Source organism: Balaenoptera borealis, assembly GCF_965194805.1.
Source record: "Balaenoptera borealis genome assembly, chromosome: 10".
Taxonomy (NCBI): domain Eukaryota; kingdom Metazoa; phylum Chordata; class Mammalia; order Artiodactyla; family Balaenopteridae; genus Balaenoptera; species Balaenoptera borealis.
In genome coordinates, this window is record NC_138874.1 from 4,333,779 (window position 1) to 4,351,903 (window position 18,125).

At 41.4% G+C, this 18,125-nt stretch overlaps 1 protein-coding gene across 9 annotated transcripts in view; it reads left to right on the forward strand.

Moving 5' to 3' along the window:
- The window catches only part of FAM13C (family with sequence similarity 13 member C), a 134,539-nt gene that overhangs the window by 101,718 nt on the left and 14,696 nt on the right, over positions 1-18,125 (forward strand). For all 9 annotated transcript variants that reach the window (XM_082407452.1, XM_082407454.1, XM_082407451.1 and 6 more), the window contains 4 exons: positions 7,417-7,627; positions 8,976-9,114; positions 14,006-14,087; positions 15,494-15,705. In XM_082407452.1, the coding sequence (XP_082263578.1) occupies positions 7,417-7,627; positions 8,976-9,114; positions 14,006-14,087; positions 15,494-15,705 (644 nt within the window). The remainder of the gene's footprint in view (positions 1-7,416; positions 7,628-8,975; positions 9,115-14,005; positions 14,088-15,493; positions 15,706-18,125) is intronic.

Sequence of the window (18,125 nt, forward strand, 5' to 3'; positions counted from 1 at the left end):
CAAAATGATACTGTGATCTTCCTTTGCTTGGGCCTTTGTTGATACTACCTTTTTTAAACTGGAGGTCATTTATTCCTTATTTCTACCATTGAGACAGTGAAAATACTTAAAAAGAACTGCAGAAGTCTCTTATCAGAGTGCATAGAAGTTATTATTGGACTTCTAAAATAATCAGTGACAGTATACCCTGAAGACTTATGTATTTATGTATTTCTGTGATTTAAATGTTATGTTTACTTGGCAAAAAGTGTTGCATATGTTAGAAATAATAGCAGTGACTCAAGAAAACAATATTCCAAAATTGTCTTTCCATAATTCTCTAGCGAACAGGAATGATAGTATTAAGTTTGCCTTAAGAACTACTCAAAAACCTAAAACCTGGATCTGTATTTACTGATGGAAATTTAAATAGAAGATTGTAATCAAAAATGCAGAGGCAAGGAATAAGTTTAGATCTGAGCTGAGGCTTCTTGATCCGTGTAGCTTTCTGGTTTCCAGGAAGGATTTTGGGATTTCTCATCGCCCAGCTAACCCAGTGCCCTAATCTACCGGTTGTTCATTTTAATTGAAATCAGTACATTGGCTCCTTCAAAATAAAAACGATGCTCACCGTCCCACCCCCTACTCCGGAAGGGGCGTTTAAATGGGGAAGTGCATGATGAGGTCGGACCCAGTTAGATTATGTCTCTTGAGCTCCATACCTACATGTATAGAGGGGCTATTGGGCACCTCCACCTGGATGACCAAAAGTGCCTCTTAACTCAGTGCATCCAGAACTGAACTCATTTTCCCCTTCGGCTCCCCTCTTTAATTCCCTAACTAGGTCAGAGGTACCACCATAAATATAAACAACAACAGCTATCATTTATTGATGAGTTATTATGCCCTCTCCCCCAGGCACTATATGAAGCACTTGAGATTCCTTATCTTTTTTTTTTTTTTAAAGGAATTCCTTTATTTTTATTATTTATTTATTTATTTATTTATTTTTGGCTGTGTTGGGTCTTCGTTTCTGTGCGAGGGCTTTCTCTAGTTGCGGCATGCGGGGGCCACTCCTCATCGCGGTGCGCGGGCCTCTCACTATCACGGCCTCTCTTGTTGCGGAGCACAGGCTCCAGATGCGCAGGCTCAGTAGTTGTGGCTCACGGGCCCAGTTGCTCCGCAGCACGTGGGATCCTCCCAGACCAGGGCTCGAACCCGCGTCCCCTGCATTGGCAGGCAGACTCCCAACCGCTGCGCCACCAGGGAAGCCCTTTTTTTTTTTTTTTTAATAATAAACTGTAACCTGTTTGCACGAATCGGCCTCTTGTTGTTTTTTTTTTTTTTTTTTTTTTAATTTTATTTATTTATTTATTTTTTGGCTGTGTTGGGTCTTCGCCTCCGTGCAAGGGCTTCCTCCAGTTGCGGCAAGCGGGGGCCACTCTTCATCGCGGTGCGCGGGCCTCTCACTGTTGCGGCCTCTCTTGCTGCGGAGCACAGGCTCCAGATGCGCAGGCTCAGTAACTGTGGCTCACGGGCCTAGTTGCTCCGCGGCATGTGGGATCTTCCCAGACCAGGGCTCGAACCCGTGTCTGCTGCATTGGCAGGCAGATTCTCAACCACTGCCCCACCAGGGAAGCCCGAGATTCCTTATCTTTTTAAAATCCTTCCAGCAGTTTATGAGGTAGATACTGATGTCATTTTCACTGAAACAGATGGGAGAACCGAGATTGAAACAGATTGAGTAGTGGGTCCCAGGTCACACATCTGACAGAACTGGGACTTGACTCCAGGTGTCTCTGGCGCTGTAGCCCGTGCTTTATTCGTGGCGTCAAACTGCCTCCTGGGATCTGCAGGGTGCTTGCCGTGGAGCCAACCCCTGTTTTCACGCTGACGAAGTCCTCACCCCTCTAGCTCACTGAGGTGTCCGGTGCTCCTCCACGGAAGCTGGCCCAGAGAAGCCTGCTTGGAGTGCCGAACTTGTCCCACTCGGTGGCTCGGTCGGCCTCATCTACCAGAAATCCGTCTTCATCTGCCCTCATTCCTACCCACCCATCCTAACCTCACAGATACTGCTTTCCTCTCAGTGCTCTCTGAGCAAGCAAGCCCATCTGTTTCCCCAGGCTTAGTTACTGGGATGACTTCAGGCTACCTGTATTCTCTCTCTTGTGAGCCATTAGTGCCTTAGGTTAAATTCAACTTAAATTCAACACACCTACAACTAAATCCATGGTGTATCCATCAGATGTTTCTGAGTTGTTTTTTGGTTTTATTTTGGTGGCCCTTTTTGTGTGAGGCTGGCCGAGAACTCTGATACTTGAGCCTCATTAGAATCATGTACATGTTTCTGACTCTTTTAGTTTTTAATACCATCAAAGGCATGATGTTTGGCATTTTGGAATGTATCTGAATGCTACCTATGGGCCCACCGTGATGGGTAAACCCAAAAGTGCAAATTAACAAACCCACAAGCCTGTGGCTAATTTGTGACTCAGATCTCAGCAGTCCATCTCAAGTGGTTGCAGATAGAGATTTATTTAAACTTTAAATCACTTTTAATTTATTTACTTTTTAATTAAAATTTTTTATTGAAGTATAGTTGATTTACATTTGAGTCACTTAAAAATTCACATTAGAAAAATGTTTTTTAAAATCTGACTGATTCATTTAACAGCTGTAATACAGCATCTGTTCCTGCCTGGGGTTGCAGCCAGATCAGAAGTGGGCTCTGGCCTTCACACCTGATGATAATGACTTCTCTAAGCTGTGGTCCGTATTGCTCAGTGAGTGGCCTGCTAGAAATAACTCTCTGGCCTCCAAGGTCGGAGATGTGGAGTCTTCTACCACGGGCATTGGTCAAACCCTCCCTGACTGGAGCTCACATAGTCATACCGCCTTCCCTCCTGAAATTAAAATGAAGATCACACTACTCCCAGCCTCCTGTGGTTATTGTGAAGATTAAATACTTGCAAAAACTCTTATTACAAGCTTGAGGACACAGTGACTCACTGCATGAGTATTAGATATGATTATTATTCTTACTTATTTATAAATGACTGGTAGGAGGTACAATATGTTGAGGGGTGTATTGGTCCTCATTTCCCACATTAACCCCATAAGGACTCCTAGTGGAGTTGGTGGTCAGTAAGAGAAGATAATATTCTTCCTTATTTTGATATTAATAATTGTTAAAATGATGGTTCTCATGGTTACCGATTTAGCAGTTTCTACGCCTTATCTCAAAGTTTCGCCAAATATACTATACAAAGGATGCATGGGTGAACATTGTTTTAATAGGAATTTATTTTAATGTGTATTAGTTGAAGAAATGTAACTAGCACATCAAATTTATGATTTCTTGGCCATTATTGCCTAAGATGAAGCTGAAATTTTGGAAAACTGTAGATTGAAATTAAGATTGTATTTAATATATAATCTTATATATATTATAAGGGGGGAGGGATAAATTAGGAATTTGGGAGTAACATATACACACTACTATATATAAAATAGATAAACACCAAGGACCTACTGTACAGCACAGGGGACTATACTCAATATTTTGTAATAACCTGTATGGGAAAAGAATCTGAAAAAGAATAACTGAATCACTGCTGTACACCTAAAACTAACACAACATTGTAAATCAACTAACTATATTTCAATAAAAAAGAAATTAAAACAAGGAAATTAAGATTATATATATACACATAAACATATATACACACATAACATACATATATACATATATATTAAAAATAGGTTTATGTGGATATGGCAAAAATTTGTAGGGGATACAGTTTTCCTATTTCATCCTCCCTTAGTCTTGAGAGGCAGGGAGAAAGCTCCCTTAGTCTTATTCTCCCCATTTTACAGATGAAGAAACTGGGGTTTAAAAAGGCCCATTTTTTCTCAAGTGCCTCTTAACAGGTGGTGGACCTGGGATTCAAATTCACGATCTTTGTTCTCTCTTGTTCTGCCTGTGGGGTTGTTTCTCACTTCTCTTCCCAGGAATGCATTTTTTTTTTCCAAATTTTTACATTAACTTTTATTGGTTGTTTCTTCCTATACATTTAAGACACTCATTACAGAAATTGTAGAAAATACAAAGAAGGATAAAAGAAAAAAATTTTTTTTTATTGTGGTAAGAACACTTAACATGAGATGTACATTCATAACAACTTTTTACGTGTATAATACAATACTGGTAACTAAAGGCATGAGGTTGTACAGCAGATCTCCTTTGACTTTCCTGTCACAGCCCTGTCAGGTGGTCCAAACAAGGACACAGAGAGAGGTCAGTGAACTTGCTGGAGCCCCACAAGAAAGTATGAGCACCCCGAGCCCTGGCTCCCAGGCCCTCCCTCTAAAGCATAGTGCATCACAGCCTGGGCTCTGCAAGTTGTGCCTTTCTTTGGAAGAAAAAGCAGTTTGCTCCCAGGGTCCCATCAGAAGCCACCCGAGTTTAATATTGCCATAAGCTTCTCCCTGTTGGGGAGCAGGGTCTGTAAGTGGTGGCCTGGGCTTTGTTCCCAGGATGGCAGCAATGCTGGTTGGCTCTGAATCTACCCTGGTCTCTTCTGAGCAAGGAGCTCAATAATCCTGTCTACTCACACATAGGCATGCGCCCACTGATTTAATTAAGCCACTTCTTGACTCAAATGGTTAGTTTAGACAAAGAACTCAGTCATTACCAGATTACCAGTGTTTCTTTTTAACATTTTTATTGGAGTATAATTGCTTTACAATGGTGTGTTAGTTTCTGCTTTATAACAAAGTGAATCAGCTATACCTATACATATATCCCCATATCCCCTCCCTCTTTCATCTGCCTCCCACTCTCCCTATCCCACCCCTCTAGGTGGTCACAAAGCACGGAGCTGATCTCCCTGTGCTATGCGGCTGCTTCCCACTAGCTATCTATTTTACGTTTGGTAGTGTATATATGTCCATGCCACTCTCTCACTTCGTCCCAACTTACCCTTCCCCTTCCCCATGTCCTCAAGTCCATTCTCTACGTCTGCATCTTTATTCCTGTCCTGGCCCTATGTTCTTCAGAACCTTTTTTTTTTTAGATTCCATATATATGTGTTAGCATACGGTATTTGTTTTTCTCTTTCTGACTTACTTCACTCTGTATGACAGACTCTAGGTCCATCCACCTCACTACAAATAACTCAATTTCATTTCTTTTTATGACTGAGTAATATTCCATTGTATATATGTGCCACATCTTCTTTATCCATTCATCTATCGATGGACACTTAGGTTGACTGTCACTTTTCAACTGGTCACTTTGGGATCTTTCGGGCTCACTGCTTCCTTTAGTGGTGAATTGGGGGGAAGAAAGGTCAGGATGTTAGTTAGGCAGCACTGGTTTTTTGAGTGCCCACAAAAAACAGATGCCATGTAAATGGAGGTTTACAGTTACTATTGCAGTGGCGTTCGTAGTGGCCTGTGATTCTGTGAAGTCATATCTTAGGTCTCTGTGGGTTTCAGAAGCTAAGCTCTTACATCCACGTTAGTCATATGGCTAGGAATCCAAGTGCCCCCATTTTGTCATTATAAGACAGCACCAAGAGACTCCTGTTAGTTTTGACCCTGGCACCACAGATGAGCTGAAGAGAAGGCCTCCCGTCTTTACAATTTCAACAAAAATATGCTGGTCCCAGGTGCTTGCTAAAGATCTTTTTCTTCCCCATCATTATTACCAAAAGATGCTGCCCCGAAAAGGGTAACATGAATAAAATGCGTTTCTTCTTAGCGTCTCATGGTTTGAGAAAAGGGTTTGGTGAGGGACTCAGACACTTCCTGGTGGGTGTTGAAGGTCATTGTTAGTATATGCTGTCGTTTGCTGGTCAGTAACTATCATTCGTGTTTCTTCTTAGGGCTCCCGCCAAATGGCAGTGTTTTCTGGCTAAATTATTCTTAGCCAGGGTGTTGCCTGTGGCGAGCTGTGTCAGGCACACCAGCACACTTGCCTGTGGGCCTGGGCTTTGGCATTCGTCTGGCTCCAGCTTTCCCCAGTCCTCACCCCATCCGCTTCTGACCAGCCTCAGCCGCTGACAGAGGTGCTGTCGATCGGCTTTAAAGGCCCGATCGGAGACATTGTCCACCCTCCCAGTCTACAGCCCAAAAGCGGAGAAGCCAACTGAAAACACACAAGGATCTAATCAGAACTTTGATGTTACGCAAAGCAAATTGCATTTCAAGCTCTAGAGAGCTCGAGCCATTCTAAACCTGATTAAGATTCATCCGGTACCAAATTGTGATAAATGTTATTTTGGAAAAGTGGATTGTCAGTATTTTCAGATTCACTTGTTCACCCAGAAAATCTGTGTTTTTTCCTCTTTCTTTAGGGTAGTCAGAATAAGAGAAAGCCTTGGGTTGCCCTCACTTGTTTGCTGGGCAAAATTGAGAAGGTTTTGGCTGCTCCGTGAGTAGCTCTGGACAGCACGCCAGGATGGAGAGACTCTCACTCCGGCCACCGTGACTCAGCGTCCTAATGTCCCTCATTGCCCTGCCCTCACCTCTGTAGCACAGGGGTGCCCACTTTCTGGACTGACCTGGTTGGGGAGCCAGTGAGCTCATTTAAAAGGGGAATGATCACAGTGAGCATTCAGGCAGAGAGCTGCCAAGCTGGGGAGAGGGTTTAGAGCAGGTTTCGTTCTTGGTTTTTGTTTTTGTCCCAAATAAAATGCTACCTAAAATTTTGGAGAAGAAACAGAACCATTCCTAATTCCACCATGCTTTGTAGTTGCTATGTAGCTTCTTTGATCTTTTAGTGAATTTATTTGTAGACATAAATGTATGCTGCTTATATCAAATGGAATCATTACTGTTCTGTGTTGAAATGCGTGGCTTTCATTTAGTTTATTCCGAACATCATTCCATACTGATGTTGAGTTCTCCATCATTTTTAATGAGTGCTGAGTAATTTTCTATCTGGGGACTCCTCGCCCCTCTCTTCCTCCTTTGTTTTCTCTTCTCTTTTCCTCCCTACCCCCTCCTCTCCCTTCCTTCTCTGGCAATTCTGTTATAACTCTTCTCCCTCATAATCTATCATCTTTTTCTCCAGTTCCATGTCATTGTTTTCTTTTTTTCACTCTAACATGTTGTTATATACTCTCTGACATATGCAAATAATATGAAATAAAGAGAGGATTTTTGTAGTTTTGGACCATGCTGACTTGTGTAACTCAGACCGAAACAATCTGTGTTTCCATCTTTTGGTGTGTGTTGGCTTTCTAATATTTTCTGTCCAGATTCTGTGAGAACGAACATGACAGAATTTTGAAAGGCTCTCATATCCTCAGAAGGAAGAAATGACAAAGAGGCAAGACATTATAATGAATGTTTATAATCTTTGTTTAAGAACATGACAGTCTCAAGCCCTCTGTCACTTCTAAGTCTCGATGATTTATCTTGTTTCCTCAGACCCTGTGCCGGCGCACAAAGATGTGCAGAATGAAGCGGACAGTGCACCAGAAGACCTCCAGTCTGTTGAGACTAGCAGGCTTCTCTGTCACATCACTGATGGTGACAACCCGCTTCTGTCACCACGATGCTCCATCTTCAGCCAAAGCCAGAGATTCAACTTAGACCCTGAATCAGCCCCTTCTCCACCCAGCACTCAGCAGTTTATGATGTAAGAAAACCTTGTTTTGTTCTTGTCTTCATTTCATGCAGTTTTTTAAAATACCATTTACAATACAACCCAATACATTTATAAATTCAGTGAAGTGTGTGTCCAAAATAGAGCAAACATGCCTACCAAAAGCAACTGCAAGCCCTGAACAATAAATCAGAGTACTTTCTAGTTAAGAATGCTGTTTCAGGCCTTCCTGAATCAGGAGGAGATGGTCTCGAGACACAGGCTGCCCTACGGCTCACATGTCTGAACATTTTTGGTGAAATGACCAGAATCCTAAGAAAGTCTGTGTACATGCAAGTACCAGGAATTCTTGATGAGCTCATAAGTATTCTTTCCATGTCCAGCAGTGGCCTCGATGGATGGATTGTAGCAATGCTTGTGAGTTGTACATCTCAATTTCTTCTTAGAGCCTAGAAAAGTGTTAGCTTACAGTAGTTCCCCCAGACAAAAAAAATGTGAAACTATGTGTTCTTTTTTTTTTTTTTAAGTTGCGTAAGTAGTTTTGATGCGTAGCTAAAATGAGTCTCCCTTGACCAAAAATACGTGCAGGGAATTCCTAGTTTCTCCTTAATAACTCCTGCTGTTACTCATGAGTTTATCTAGACCAGGGTCCACGGACTGTCTACTGGTGGACTTGAGGGATTTAGTGAATTATTACTGTTGTAAAGTGTGTCAGGTGAGAAGCTGAACGCGTTTTCTGGAGAGGGGGTCCATTCCTTTCATTAGATTCACAAAGGCTCTGTTATATAAAGAAGAGTTAACTACTCATCTAAATCTTCCTTGAAATTGTTTTTAGGTGGGGTTCATGCAACTTATTGAGGATGACGGTGCAATAGGGCTCTCTCATTAGTCTGAAATTGGTGTCCCCCAGGCTTTAGGAAATACATTTCCTAGACTAATATTCTGACATTTGTAGACTAAAGTCCCTGATGACGTTTGCCCATAATGGAGTTCTGTGATCAGGGATTTCCAATAATGAGCAGATGCTACCACAGTAGACTCATCAAATAATGAGCTGGCCTCTGGGCTTCTCTGATAATCTAGGAAGCTTGGTTTGTAGACCAGCAGCAGTGTTTACTGGAAGACCATTTTTAAAAAATTTATATCTTAAAAAAAATGTTATTGGAGTATAGTTGATTTATAATGTTGTATTAGTATGTGCTGTACAGCAAAGTGAATCAGTTTTACATATATCCACTCTTTTTCACATTCTTTTTCTCATATAGGTCATTACAGAGTATTGAGTAGAGTTCCCTGTGCTATACAGTAGGTCCTTATTAGTTACCTCTTTTATATATAGTACTGTTTTTGATGATTCTTTCCCTCTCTGGAATCACTGCAGGCCCCGAAGTTCTTCACGGTGCAGCTGTGGTGACGGCAAAGAGCCACAGACCATCACCCAGCTCACCAAGCACATCCAGAGCCTCAAGCGGAAAATTCGGAAATTTGAAGAAAAATTTGAACAAGAAAAGAAATACCGGGTAAGGACCCTGTGGTTTGAAATGAGTAGATTGTGTCAGAAATGCATGGGCTTTTCTGTCCTTCCTTTTTGAGTACATCTCTGTGCCAGGGGGCAGCTCAGTTTCCATTGGCCAACCCAGGACCTATCATAAATTGAGTTTCCATCCTGGGTCTGTCTTGTTCTCACATGCTGTTAGCTGATCTCTGCTAAGATAATTCCTAGTAGCAAATTACAACTCTTATTTCTAAACTGATTTGATTATTGATCTCTCCTTTTTTTTTTTTTTTTTTCCTGAGGAACCTTACCATCATTAGTGTTCCTAGGACTAAAATTTGGAAAGCTTTTGAATTACGGTCTTATTTTTTCTTTAGCCTTTTCTCATTTGCATTTGATAAGAACCTATTAAGGACTCAAAGGGCAGAATCTCTCATTGTGGAACAGAATGAGGGAGAGTTGTCTTTGACAATAAAGTACTTTCTGGTTGATGGGTGAGGACCTATCAAGTGACATCTATTCAGGCCACTCTTAAGAACAAACCCTGATCCCATCCTTTCCTGTCGGAGAGACACCAGCCTTCTTGCTGGTGCTGCAGTGTTACAATCATGAACCTTTCCTTTTCTTACTTAAGACACAATAGAGTCAGAGGTAAGTGTCCTGATGGCCAATGCTCGTTTTATTTATTGTCTCTACTGGTGACTGTGGCATAGAGAAGAATCATATCCATGTAGAATTGCACAAAGATACTGGGTCTTTGGCAGAGGGTCCAGAGCAGCTTGTTATTAAAATAAATGAGACCAGGGAATGTCTCAAACATCTTTAAATATTTAAAGGCTTACTAAGCTCTTGGTCCAGAGGCAATCTTCAGGTCCCTGTAGTGTGGGTTAGTTCTGGGGAGGCAGGTGAGAGTAGGTAATATTCCACTCTCCTGTTATTCCTGTTCTGTGTTTCCCACAGTGACTTCAAATTCACTAAAAGAGGGGTTTTAAGGAGGGAGTTTTAGCTTTGCTAAAAATTGAAAAAAAATCAGATTGGCTTTCAAGACAACCTTAAGGTGTTGAAGATTCTTCTCTTCCTTGAGGGCAGGCAGTCACAACTACTTATTGTCTTTTATAGAGCAGGAGGGTGCTCTACACATTGTGAGTACGGGCCTTTATTTTACAGATAAGGAGACGGAGGCCCAGCAAAGACTTATAACCTTCCTAAGGTGGTTGTGTTCTATCAGCTCAGGCTTGGGGTGGTTAAAGATGAATAGTTTTTGCAGTGGAGAAGTACAAGTAAAATTCATTGTGTCCACTGAAAGTTGAAAGCTCCAGATAGCCTGAGAGAAACTGATTTTCCTTACTTGCTGCTGGAGTTTTATTGGATCTGTGATGCCCTCATATTGGAATCTGTAGAGAAACAATTAGGGGCTCCATCCCCAAGGCCTATTGATATTTCTAACCTGGCAATTCTTGAATCAGACTGATCTGGATTTGAATCCGCACAGCCACTTAGGAACTCTGTGACTTTGGACTTGTTACTTTATCTTTCTGAGTCTCAGTTTGTCCATCTGTAAAGTGGAGTTAATATTAGTAGTGACTTCTTAAGTTTGTGAGTATTAAATGAGGGAGTGCATATATAATGCTTTTTATGGTTTTGGCACAAAGGAAGTAAGTGGTCTTAGATATTATTAACTTTTTAGTCTGTTTGCGTGATATTTGAATAGGCTATCCCATGGCAACCTCTGCCTTGTCAAAAAATAAAGGAAAATTATAGGCATTAATTTTCCACTGGATTTTTCTACCTGCAGCTGCAGACCCTGGATTGCTTTTCTCAACTATAAGAGCCACCCAGCAGCTGAGTATTTTAGAGAAGAATTTCTCCTGGCACCTCCTGCCTTTGTCTGGAGAAGCTTTAGGGCCACAGTAGACAGATGCCCACACACTTCAACATGCAGATGGATGAATTTGGGAGCAGTAAAGGAAGAAGGCTTCATGGTCACTGCTTCCGTGTGTATTAAAGTCTTTGAAGTAATCAGAACCTTCCACGTCTCAGGAAACAGGGCTTCCCCTCACCCTTCCTGTCTGGGTGCCAGGCTGTGGTTAGAGGTTTGACATGTTAATGGGCTTTAATTGGTTGCTGTGTGTATGGCTTTCCTTCCTGGCAGCCTGACGGTGGGGTTAATAGCACCCGCTGCTAATTTTTGAATCCGAGCTCCTGCTGGGCCGCCATGCTAGTCTGATGCCCTGGTACGATATACATCTTTCCTTCTCTATTGAATGTAACCATTTCACTTCATATCCAGAACTGTATTTATTCCCTACAATTGATTTTACATTTAACTATTGTTAGACTCATGGACTTAGAAAAGGCTGTTTCAGCCAGATGTTCACTTTCAGTAGAATTAGAGAATGTTAGAATTAGAAGGGATCAGTCAGTCTTATCTTATTTGACCATTGAAGAAACTGAGGCCCAGAGAAGGGAAGCAGCTTCTCCAAGTTCATACAGCAAAGAATTGATGTAGCCAAGACAGCAACATAGGTCCTTTCATTCCTGATCCATAAATCTTTCTAAAGTGTCTTTTGAATCATCTTTGGCAGACCACAAATCTGGTCCAGTAGTACCCTCAGTTATGTGACTCATGAGCTCCGTTTTAATTACACTGAACAAAATCTACACTGTGTAATTTTTGGGTGTATGGCCCTTGGGGCCTATTAAACTGAAATAGTTCAGACGTTAGAAGGCTTGAAGATCCACAGCTTGTATATAAAAACTTTCCATATGATCTGAGAGCTGCCATCCTTGTGAGCTTGATTTAACCTCTTTTGAAAGCTCGCCCAAGAGCAGGGAAATACAAAATTCATTTCAGAAAATGATTTCAGGCTTTAAAATATTTTGTCAGAAGATTCAGCCTTCAATTTCTATTAAGTCCTGTTTTGCAGTAGTGAAAGCTTCTTTGATGATCATTGGCTTAGGGTCTTAGGTTTTCATTTTTGTTTTTAACAGTGTTTCAGAAGATTGCATTAACTGTGTGGAACATATCCAGTGAAAAAGATGTGTTCCAGAGAACAAGATGTGTTTTCAGATCAGAGTGAAGAATTCTGTGAGGATTTCGAGAAATCACGTGTAAAACATTGACTGTTCATACAACCAGACTGTTACCCAAAGCCAAAGTACTAAACGTTATATCAGGGAAGTAGTACAGTGCATCATTCTAGCAGACCATGGGTAGGACCAGGCACAGCAGTTTGGAGGTGTGCCCTCGGTGTGTCACTGTCCGTGGTCCTGAAACCAGGGCTTCCCTACTGGAAACCAGAGTCTCCCTTCTGGGCTCCCCTAGGGGAAAAATCACTGTCATTTTCCCTCAGTGTTATTTTCCATCTTGATTTTAAACTGTATGGTTTTTACATCACTCTAGAAGTGACAGAACCATGTCTTGTGTTTCACAATTAAAACATCTAATCCCATGTACATTTGATGATCCTCTTACACAAGCACTGTTTTTTCCTTCGAACTTGAGAGGACCACACTCCTCTTCCTATGTCTCTCTCTCACCAACATCTTGCTGATGTTATATGGATTTAATGGATTCTTAAACATGGCAGAGCCACTAGACTTGTCACTAACATTGTACACGTTTCTGGCTACTATTACAGTGTTTGTGATGTCTTCTTGAGCATGCTTATTTAGCTCTTTGTATATCCCCAATTCAAAGTAACCACTAATCTTCTTGAGCCTCCATTTAAGTTACCAGGGTGGCCTCAACTTGTTTAAGAAAGTTTCCTACTGACCTGTGGGGCTGGAGGCTAGGTATGTTTGGCTATTCTTCTCTCCCAGTTTCTCTTTCTGTGGAAAATTTACTTTTAGGCTCTGAAAAGAAATCCAGAAATTAAGGTGAATGATTTGTATGAACAGAGTCATATCCTTCTGGAATTAAAACTATATTCTTATTGCCACATCCAAGTGCGATTAGCTACTAGGTAGGACATACATACCCCTACGTGTATGTTTGTTAGTGAAGACTTATTCACCATTCCTTTGAAGGTCTGGTAGTAACACTACTACTACTACTGCTATCACCTCTGCCAGTAATAATAACAATAATAATATTTTTAATTCTAGCTAACACCTCTATAGTGTTTAGCATGTGCCTGGAACTCTTTTCAGTGTTTTACGTATATTCACTAATTCATCCCTCACAACAGCCCTATGTGGGAGATGCTATTATAATCCTCATTTGGTAGATGAAACTGAGGCATGGAGAGCCTAAATAATTTGCCCAAGTCCATACTCATATAGTTAATTTTTACTTTAATGCTAGCCCAGTAGAATACTGAGTCTGTAAACAGTGAGAGCAGTTGAAATCTGGGTATCCCCCTTACATACTGACTTCTCAGACTGTTGTCAGATTTTAGAGATCCTGGGGTCTCCTTTCTTCAGCTTGGAGGATATGACTGATAGGAGCTAAAGCTTCCAGTTTATCAGTGTTCCTCAGGCAGGTTTTGGTCATAAGTTATGAGCAGAGGCAAGGGAGGAAGTGCTGGTTTGTATCAGTACAGCCATCTACATTGATACAAAGAATGACCTGGCAATGGGGTGTCGGGTATGGGTAGCCCACAAGGTGATTGAGGGTTAGACTGTAGGGGGCACTGACATAGTTAGGACTATGTAAAAAATGCTGGGTGACCAGGTGTGTTTAGAAACAGTGTCCATGGCAAGGATGAAAGAGTGGAGGAGGTCAAGAATGTTCACTGTTTTCTGGAGGCAACTCCATCAGCTGGAGGTATCACGCCTGAATCTCTCTCCCAGCTTTATATGTTCCTGAACTACCTTCGTGTGCCTTAGCTGTTTAAAATTTTGTTTTTCCTTTTCTCTCTTCTCTTCCTCCCTCCCTTTACCTCCTTCCATCCCCATTTTTCCCTCCCTTGCAGCCTTCACATGGTGACAAGACATCTAATCCTGAAGTCCTGAAATGGATGAATGATTTGGCTAAAGGTCGTAAACAGCTCAAAGGTAAATGCCAGCCAAGGGTCTCCTTTCTCAGGAAGGAAGCAGATAAAATCATGATAATGTGCTCCAAGGAGTTCTTGATTCTCTTCCACCTGTGCCCTCTTTAACCTTGTCTCCTGCCTAGATCAGAGGCCCCATCTTGAAATAAAGGGTCCTAGGTCCCCTTCATTGTTTGATCCCATTTAATATATCTCCTTATAAAGAGACTGAGGAACTCCAGACTCCCAGGTGGAGTGATTCACTTCAGTGCCAGGAACATTTCAACATGTGGAGTATTCACTTCCCTGGGTTATTGGTTTCTTGGATGTTAGAAACAGAAGAGGCCTGAGCAATCATTTATTCCACACACCCCATTGCACAGATGAGGACATTTATGTCCAGAGAGAGGGGAAGGTGACGTAGCTGGGAAGTGGTGACCTAGGAGTAAAACTTGGTTCTCCTTCCTCCTAATCCAGTGTTCTTTGTCTCTCTGGAGATGGTGGTGTGAGTATTAATTAAGTCTAAAATCTATCTTAAGGGATGATGGTTATTTACCAATAAAAATTTATTTTCTTCCTCTCTCTACACTTTTTATTTCAATACTTAGAGACATGGGAGTTTTTTCCAGATTTCTAGAAGGATGGTGATAAAGAACTGAAAGGAATATTAATTCAGTGGTATTGAAGTGTAGTGATGTAGCAGGTTTATAATATACGTGGTGTTTAAACACCACACCAGAGCCTAACTAAAAAACAAACATCAAACAGAGAAGATGAGGTATGTATGTAATTGAGAAATCAATATAAATGGCCTTATTCAAACAAGCAGTCCCCTAGCATATTCTGAAATCTAATTTCTTGATAAGTCCCAGGTGGCCTTTTTATTTTTAATTACGTAGGTTTATATAAAGTCACATTGCAATAATGGTGATTTCTGGATTTTAAATACTGGCATTAGACAAAATTGTGAAATCTGTCAAGTTGGGGCTGGCATTCCCATGTCCCCTTCCCCACCCCTCCGATGTATCCTCAGACGTCTGCACTGTGTAATGCCTTCCAGAAGTACTTGCATTTCTGCAGGGGCTCTTAATGGCTGCACAACTTTCAAAACCCAAGTAAATGAATCTTTGAGTATAGAATTTCAGGTGTTGTGATAGATAACAGGTGAAAACTTTGGGGCCAGGTACCACTGGTCTTCCTCCAGGAATCCTCCTCGGAAATCTAGACCACTGAGTTACTCCCACAGATGATCTTCCACCTCCATGAGATCCCAGCCTCAAGAGCCCTCTATTTTCACATCTGGGGAACCATCATCGGCCCTGTTCATTTCCACTCACTTGGCATCAGGGAAGGAATTCCTGAAAGGCTCTCTGCTCTTATTAGGGCCAATGAGTCCTCCTTGCTCCTGGTAACTCATGGCATTTCTCTTAGAACTAAAGCTGAAGCTGTCAGAAGAACAAGGGAGTGCTCCCAAAGGCCCACCTAGAAATCCATCCTGTGAGCAACCCGCAGTCCCCCAAGAGAATGGGAAGCCGGAAGCTGTGGGCCCTGAGCCAGGCTCCTCTGGAGAGGAGACTCCAGATGCTGTGTTGACATGCGTGAAGGAGAAGAGAGAGCAGCTTCCCTCTCAGGACGTTTCTAAGGTACCTCGCCAACCTTCACAGGGCCCCACCACTCCACATGGTGCCACTGAGATCATGATTTTGACCAATTTGTAAGAGCACTTTGGTACCACATAAATATCTTTAGGAGACTGGCTCTGAACGTTCAGTCAGATGAGTTCCTAGTGGGTTATTAGCTATGACCTAGGGCGTTGCCATTCTGGAGGTTACAGTGTTGCATGCTGGTGGGAGACGCATGGTAAAGACACTAGGGCATTTCATATTCCTTTCTCCCCAACTTCCCCCGATAAGTTAGCAAATGAACCCGAGACTAGGATTACAATCTCATCTTACTGTATGTTTTATTAAGAAATAATAAAGCAGGGATGAGGTATAAATAGTAAGGAAAGTGGTTTAGTATTTTATATGATAAGAATAGAGACGTAGGGTTTCTTGAGGAATGTTAGATGAGATGTCCAAAGACTTCAGCTTAGACATCTTGGTTTTGAAATCTTTGTGAGATACCCAGATAGAGTTGTCAATTATGCATTTGGATATGGGCGCCTGGAGCTCAAAGAAAAGATTATATTTTACAAAAATGATGATGAAAGCAGTTAGTATTTAGTATTTACCTGGTTAATCCGTCCTCCTCCTGCATATCTATGCTTACATTTTACTTACGCCAAGGAACCTTCCTTGTAGTCCTTCCTGTCTGAACTCTGAGTGATGTGGTCGCCTTTCATTTCTTGAATAATCTGTAGCTACCCTAACATAGCTCTAACTATGCTCTGTGCCATTTTCTGTCTCTCATTATAGTACTTGAAACTTCTTGAGTAGAGTTTAGGCTGTTTATTGTTCATGATCCTCAGTGTCTGTACAAAGTAAGTATTGAATAAATGTTGGCAGAGTGAATGGATATATGAAAGAACAAACTAGCATGTTTGACTTTGAAATGAAGTCTTCTTGAGGAGAATGCTGGCTTCACCTGTTCTATTGTACATTATCTAGTCTTGATCATAAGGTGGCAACATTTACCAAATCCCAAAAGGCTTACCATATGCCCCCGGACTAGTCCTTTACATTGGTACACGTGATCTACAAGTAGAAATGGGCCCTCGGCTACCTCTGTCTTTATGAAATACCTTTAAACTTAAAAATAACCAATATATGTTGTGACCAGTGGTTTTCATCCACTCAGCTAACCTGTCCCCTCCTCCCACCCCCAAATATTCTAGACTTTGTGATAGTCAGTGGATAAGTGGATAACTAACTTCTCTGTGTGTGTGTGTGTGTGTGTGTGTGTATAAACACATACACACAGTCAAGCACATCTGTGGTTTTCCATCCTTCAGTGCTTCTGATGGTCTTCCCTGTATTTTACAGTTACTTTGACCACATCTATAAAAGCAGCTTGGTCAACACCCAAGTCCTAATTCTGTGTTCTACTCAGTTGACTAAGGAGTGAGGGATGAGTTGGGACTGGTATAATAAACTTAGAGCGGGACTCAGTCCTTGAACAAGACACTTTCTAATCATACACACTTGGCAAGTGAACTAATTCTCTGATATTCAACTTCCTCATCTATCAAATACAGATAATACCTATTTATATAATTATTGTGACAATAAAAGGAGATGCCTGGTGACCAGTGGGCAATCATTCATTTGCAAAAAGATTTGATTGCCTACTATGTGTTGTGAACACATGTGTATATCCATGCTGGATATAAAAAATAAACACGATAGAGAAGTGATGTGGGTTACCACCTTCACGGAGCTCATGTTTTCCTGGGAGTTGGGATACAACAAGAAATAACTCAATAGATAAAATCATTAAAATTTTTTATAAGTACTGTGCAAAGAAACAGATGATATGATAGAAAATAATGAGTATGGATGGTTTCTATTTTATATAGGGTGATTAGGAAGGCCAATAAGATGACATTTAATGCAGAAGAATCAGCAGGCCAAGAGAGCAGCAAAGTGCATTCTAGACGGAACTGCAAGTATGAAGGCCTTTGAAGGAAGAGCTTGTTTGTAGTTGGAGTTCTCAGGTCTGAGGGCTGGAGCACAGGATGGCATGTGATGAAGTCAGAAAAGATAGATCAGGGCACATAACACAGGACCTTTTAGGCCACTGAAAGTATTGGGAAGCTGTTGAATGGTTGTAAGTGTGAAAGTGACATGGTGTGATTTACACTTTAAAGATCTTTTTGATTGCTGTATGGAGAATTAATCATAGGGGAAAAGAGTGGAAAAGGGAAGATGAAATGGGTGGCTTGGACTAGTATGGTAGCCTTGGAGATGGAAAGAAGACACATTCAAAGTATATTTTGGATATAGAATCAAAAGGATGTGCTGAATCATTGGATGGTAGGGAGTGAAGGAAAGGAAGATGGATCCATTTACTGAGATGGGGAAAAACTAGAGGAGCAAATTGAGGGTGAGAGTGAAAACTCAGG